Source organism: Octodon degus, unplaced genomic scaffold, assembly GCF_000260255.1.
Source record: "Octodon degus isolate 3935 unplaced genomic scaffold, OctDeg1.0 scaffold00041, whole genome shotgun sequence".
In the NCBI taxonomy this organism is placed as follows: Eukaryota; Metazoa; Chordata; class Mammalia; order Rodentia; family Octodontidae; genus Octodon; species Octodon degus.
This window is the reverse complement of record NW_004524617.1, coordinates 8,569,245-8,574,970: the sequence shown is the minus strand read 5'-3', so window position 1 is coordinate 8,574,970 and position 5,726 is coordinate 8,569,245. Positions and strand designations below refer to the sequence as shown.

General features: G+C 38.5%; 1 protein-coding gene across 1 annotated transcript; it reads right to left on the bottom strand.

The window, feature by feature from the left end:
• Nucleotides 1–1,771: 1,771 nt before the first annotated feature.
• On the bottom strand, nucleotides 1,772–4,090 carry LOC101560058 (serine/threonine-protein phosphatase 4 regulatory subunit 3B-like). Its single transcript, XM_004631417.1, has 2 exons — nucleotides 2,601–4,090; nucleotides 1,772–2,441 (listed from the first exon to the last, which is right to left on the bottom strand). Exons 1-2 carry the CDS (start codon nucleotides 4,088–4,090, stop codon nucleotides 1,772–1,774), a joined length of 2,160 nt encoding a protein of 719 aa, XP_004631474.1.
• Nucleotides 4,091–5,726: the final 1,636 nt, after the last annotated feature.

Below are 5,726 nucleotides of genomic sequence, written 5' to 3'. Positions count from 1 at the left end.
GATGAATGTGTTACAAATAACAATTTCAATGTCAGTCTAGCAAAAGATGAACACTTTTGTACTACTTTTTCTGACACAATCACAACATGAACATCTAATTATAAAATTTAACTAGCATTACATGAGAAGTATGACAATAAAGTTTCTTTGTTGTGTTGTATCCTCTACAACATATATTTCCTGAGGTCACATCAGCATATTATTAGACTTTATACCTGATGAAATTGTTTTAGGAATATAATTTTTCTACGTTTTACAAAGCAGTCTCTTAATTGTGTATAAGTTGTGCCGCCTATTGGCTGAATAGTAATTTTTTATTGTTAAGGGTTACAGGGTTGTGTTTTAATTTCTGAATTTTATGGTTCAGTATAAATATCACAAATATAAGACCAGCATGGTATTTTTAAATACATAAGTATCTGTCATACATAAAACTATACTTTCTGTATACACAGATAATCTAATGGCCTACATTAACTCTAAAATCTCCAAAATAGGTAATGTTTTACAAACTAAGGATGCAAGAAAAATTAGTCCAGTTAGCTTGCTGAAAACAACACTTCTTTTTTATGTATTTAGTACAGGGTCTACAGGGTCTCACTACACAGATCATAGCGATCCTCCTTTTCTCAGCCTCCCCAATGCTCGGATTATAGGTGCGTGCCACCACACCCAGTCTCAGTCACCATCTTGTCATGCTGCAGGGATGCGGATGGCATGGCACACTGCGGATGAAACCCTGGCCCCTGCACTCTGCCTAAGCAGGTGCTTTAGTCCACTGAGCTCTCTGGTAAGCCCTTGAAAATAAAACTTTTGAACTCTTATCTGGAGCTTATTTTTAGAAATTCACGTGCATGTATTCTTTAATACAGCATACTTCATTTTACATCTTTATGGTAAAACTTTATGTGCCGTTTGCTGACTTTTACTACTTGGAAAACATTTTCTTGGTTCAATATAGTTTCTAGATATTTCACTCAATGCAGTTTAATATTAGTGTTTATAAATTACTATATACTCTGAAATGTATCTGCTCCTCTGGAAAGGACAAACTTCACTAATATATCAGGATTTAGCTTTCACAATACACAGTTGAAATCACCTTGTTCCACTCAGTCCCATAGTCCCAGAGAAAATCCCTTGGGAATTACAGGGAACTGATTTTTTTTTACAAAGTTTCGTTAACAAGTGCACATTTTGGACTCATATCTGTTTTCATGAGTATACATAACAAAGTTTGCTTCCTTCTAATAATACATAAGGTTGATTTATTTTACTAAATCTTGACAAAAATATCCCAAATACCTAACTTTATTTTTTTACAATTTAGTTTTTGTTACCCATACCCCACAGGAAGTGTTAACATTATGTATTTCAACCACGTACTCATGAAAAAGGTAACAGAAGGAAAGTATATTACGGCTAGACTCCTCATGCCATTAATGTCATAGACTTCCAAATGAACTTTTACAACTTTTAATATATACCTCTGGATTAAGCCTATATTATTTATCAGCACATTTCATCCTCCCAAACCATCCATTAAACTAAGAAGTCGCAAGAAATAATCATTCAGACACTGGTCAGTTCTGTGAGTGTATATTATGAAAAGTTTCATCTTCACAGAATTAAACCCTCTTAGCTCATATTTAGTACTCATTGTATATATTTTGAAGTCCATATAACAAACATTTTAGATTCAGTTCTTTTGCCTTACTGCCTTTCACAAGATTTGAGATGAACCAAAAGTAGAGGGTCTGCCACAGTGATATTATGAGCTTTGATTTGGTCTTTTTGTGGGTGGTGGTTTATCTTCTCTGTGTTCCTCATTATTGTCATCATCTGGATAATCCACTAAGGTAGTCACACTGCTACTGCATGGACTACTTAGTCCATCACCAGCACCACCAGAAAAAGCTGAAGCAACTCTAACGACACTAGAAGATGTTATTTTGGGAGGGCCTACATTGTTTTCATTTTCTTCTGTGCTTTTACTTTCCATAAGGTTTTCATCACCATCTGGATCATTTCCCACTGGTAGCATAGCTTCTTCTCTTGTATCTATGTTAAAACATATTTCCTTCTTCACCGTCATGTGTTTGGTATCTCTATATGCTGTCGAATGTAAAGTCTGCTTTACTTGACTTTGTTGGTCTTTCTGTTGTTCATATTTACTCTTCAAATTTTTGAATGTCTGTACATACTCAATCGATTCAAAAGCCTTATAAAATTTTTTGACTACATGTACAGTAAGAGACTTGATATTTTCCACATTTATATATTCAAATAGCTCAATAATAGCTGAATTTAAAATGTTGTAGCGAGTTCCATTAGCCAGAAAAGCATTTACAATTGGCTCAAAAAGATTTCCCCGTATGATGTAATGATTATATTGTGGATCTTTAAGTCCAATCATCTTTCTCATTAAACGAACAACACTCAAGGTCAGGAAGGTATGCTTTGATTTCATCAGAATCAAGGCTCTTCTTAGCAAGTCTTTATTCAAGATATAATTTTTCATGTAGTATGTGTGATTTTCTACACAAAATGTGCACAGTTCTAAAATTAAAGCAAGCAATTGTGCTGTTTGATAATTATTGGGGCAATTTCTGTTTTGGTCAGGTCCAAATCCATCATCTTCTTTGTCTTTTTCAGTGGTGGATAAAAGTGGTGCTGTCAAGTTATGCATGCAATGGTTATAGAAGAAATTTAGAAATTTACTTCTTTCATATTCATAAGATGATATCAGCATTGTCTCTGGGTCAAGCAGAGAGCAAAGAGGTGCCATTAGATTCATGGCACCTGAAAGTTCAGGATCAGTATCACAGATCATTTGTTCAATTACTACATTAATTAGAAGTTCATCATCTTTACACTCCTGATCTTCATCCATTGCAAACTGTCGGATTATGGATGGATTGTACTCCACCAGACAAGCAAATATAGCTGTAGCAGCTTGCTTTACTTGGAAATCGTCTACACTCATAACATTTTTAAGAACAGGAAGAATTCCCAATCTTACAAATTTTTTGAGCAATGTGTCTTTGCTTTGAGGATATAAAGCCTGGGAAAATTCACAGAATTCCTTGAAAAAAATTAACAGTTCAAGCCGTTTATCATCAGCCATAGTCTTATCCTTTAACTGTGTAAATACTTCAGAGAAAAATGTGTCATCTTCCTGTAGCATGCTGACTATATCAGTCTTGTTGAGGAAAATAAAGTTAGTAAGAGAGGGGAGAAAATTTTCTTCCCTTGGGGTTCGTGTAGACAAAAGCATATCACGAATGTACTTTACTCTGTATGTCTGATGTATCTTTTTCTTAACTTCAGAATTTGTTATTGGCACAATTTCTTTGAATTTTGCGCTTTGGGTAATGAATTCCCTATGCTTTTCTGGCTGAGCCAAAGCAGGGTCATACTCAAGGCATCCTATCACATCCATAATACACTCATCAGAAAACATAATCTCAAACAGAGAAGTTTTATCAAGGAGTAAGACTCCTTTAACAATATTGTACAAATGATGTAATGCTTCTGTATCATGCATATTCTCACAAATTTGGAATAGCTCAAGTAATTTTTTAAGATAACCCCCATTTTCCAAGATTCGAATCAGCCTTTCCTTACGGTTAGGTGAAACAAAAAACGAGTTAAAGAAATCTGCAAGATCAGCAACGGTACTAAGTTCACAGTCAGGCGACTCAATATTACTGTCTTCTAATATTTCATCAAATTGTCCTGTTTCATCTAAACCGTATTGTGTGATTTCTTCTGTTGGATCTTTACCTTGAACTTGGCATATTTCTTCCCAGATCTCCTGACAGCTTTCTGAGTGCTGGAAACTCAGCGCTTTATTCACATTCTCAGCATCAGTCCAAACAATTAACGTGCCCCGCTTTTTCTGATAGAGTGTGTCCAGATTTATCTTGGACTCCAAAATCACCGAGTCATCTGACTCTGACTGAACAAGCAGACACATGCCCTCCAGTCGCTCAATGTAAATGGTTGAAACTTGCCCCTTGCCTGCACAGTCCCATCCTCCGTCTCCGTTCATCACAAAGAGTTTCACAGGGTGCTGCCCGCCCGCCATGATGATGGCGTGGCCTCTGCAGTTTGTGTCTTCTAAAGAACCTCGCTTCACCTTAGTTACCATTACATTGGTAGCAACCAATGAAGGGGTAATAGATTGAAAAACTCATTGCAAAATACCACAATTACCAGGGATAAGGGGTGGCAGAGGCTGAGAGAAGCCCAGTGTCTCTAAGTTTCCTCCGCAGATGATGCTACTATTCACTTCTTTGCATGTCAGTATCTGTGATTGTCTTTCTTCAGTTTTGCCCCCCCCCATCTTGAAAAGTGAGTCCGCCCGCTAAGAATGTCTCAATTCTCGTGAGAATCTCAGGACGCTCACAAGATTTTTTTTCCCCATGAACGTGCTTACGTGCTCACGTGCTCACGTGCTTACGTATTATGTGCTTACATTGGAAAGTACTCTACTTGTTAAAGGGACCTGTCACTAAATTTAAAAATGAAAGTTTAGAAATGAAGGACAAGAGCTAGGGAGAAGGCCCTCAGAAAAGGGCCCAGTAGATAGCTTAGCGGTCTAAGCACCTGCCTGGAAAACACAAGGACCCGGGTTTGAGGACGTGGACTTGACCCCCGGCACCGCATGCTGTGATGGCCCTAGAACCCCACACGCGCCATGCCAGTCGCCGAAACCAGCGCTAGGGAGGCTGAGGTAGGACGGTCATTGCTAGTTCAACACCCGCATGGGCTACAAAGTGAGCTTAAGGCCAGCATGAACTATACTGAATAGGAAGACCTTGTTTCAAATATCTTTTTACGATAAAGGGCAAAATAAATAGCGAGCGGACGAAAGAGATAAAAAACAAACGAGATGCGTTACATATACTTAGTGCAAGTTAGGCAAGCACGGGAACTGCAATTTGATCCCTGACATTATATGCAGCCCCGGCCTGCACTGAGCCAGCCACCAAGACCACTCAGTGATCCTGCTGTTTTCAGCCTCCCAAGTGCTGGGATTACAGGTGTGCCACAGCAATCCAACTTAGTTGACAGCTCAGCACTCCCCGGGGGTGGGGGCCAACGTGGCATGCAGGGACTGGGGATCAAACCCCGTCCCTGAATCTGCCTAAGCAGGCGCTTTACACCATTAATCTATCTGGCTAGCCCTTTGAGGAACATTTTCCTGCAATGGAGTATGTCAACTTTGTTTCTTTCTTCAGTTCGTCTGAAAGCTTTATGTTTTAGCACAAAGAGTGACAAAATTTCCTCAAATATTTTCTTATACATTGACACGTTCTTCATTTTTAGGGAATTACTGGGCCAAAGGAAAATTGAATTGAAGTTTGCCAAAAGTCAATTTTTATATAGAATCTTGCTGTGCAACTGTTTTTAGCCTCCCCAGCACTGGTATTACAGATATGCACCACTATGGCCCAGGCTCAGTGGTTGATTCAGCATACTCAGGTTGTGGGGGCTGGCGCAGCATGTGGTGCCCGGGATCAAACCCCAACCCCTGTGCTTACCTAAACAGGCGCTTAAGACCACTGAGCTATCTCTCTAATCCTCCAAAAGTGAATCTTGATTATTATATATCAGTTCTTTTATTTCTCCTCAACAATGAAGATAGCAATAACTTGACAGTTACTGATGGTGCACTGAGTGCTTGTTATTGTGAAGAAAGCTAATATAATTGATTAAGT

What these genes read in the sequence shown, in the direction of transcription:
- LOC101560058 (XM_004631417.1), bottom strand. Translation starts at nt 4,090, where the DNA reads ATGGCGGGCGGGCAGCACCCTGTGAAACTCTTTGTGATGAACGGAGAC. An exon ending in GACCAAAACAGAAATTGCCC is followed by an intron (nt 2,442 to 2,600) that starts CAATAATTATCA and finishes CTTCCTGACCTT; the next exon opens with GAGTGTTGTTCGTTTAATGA.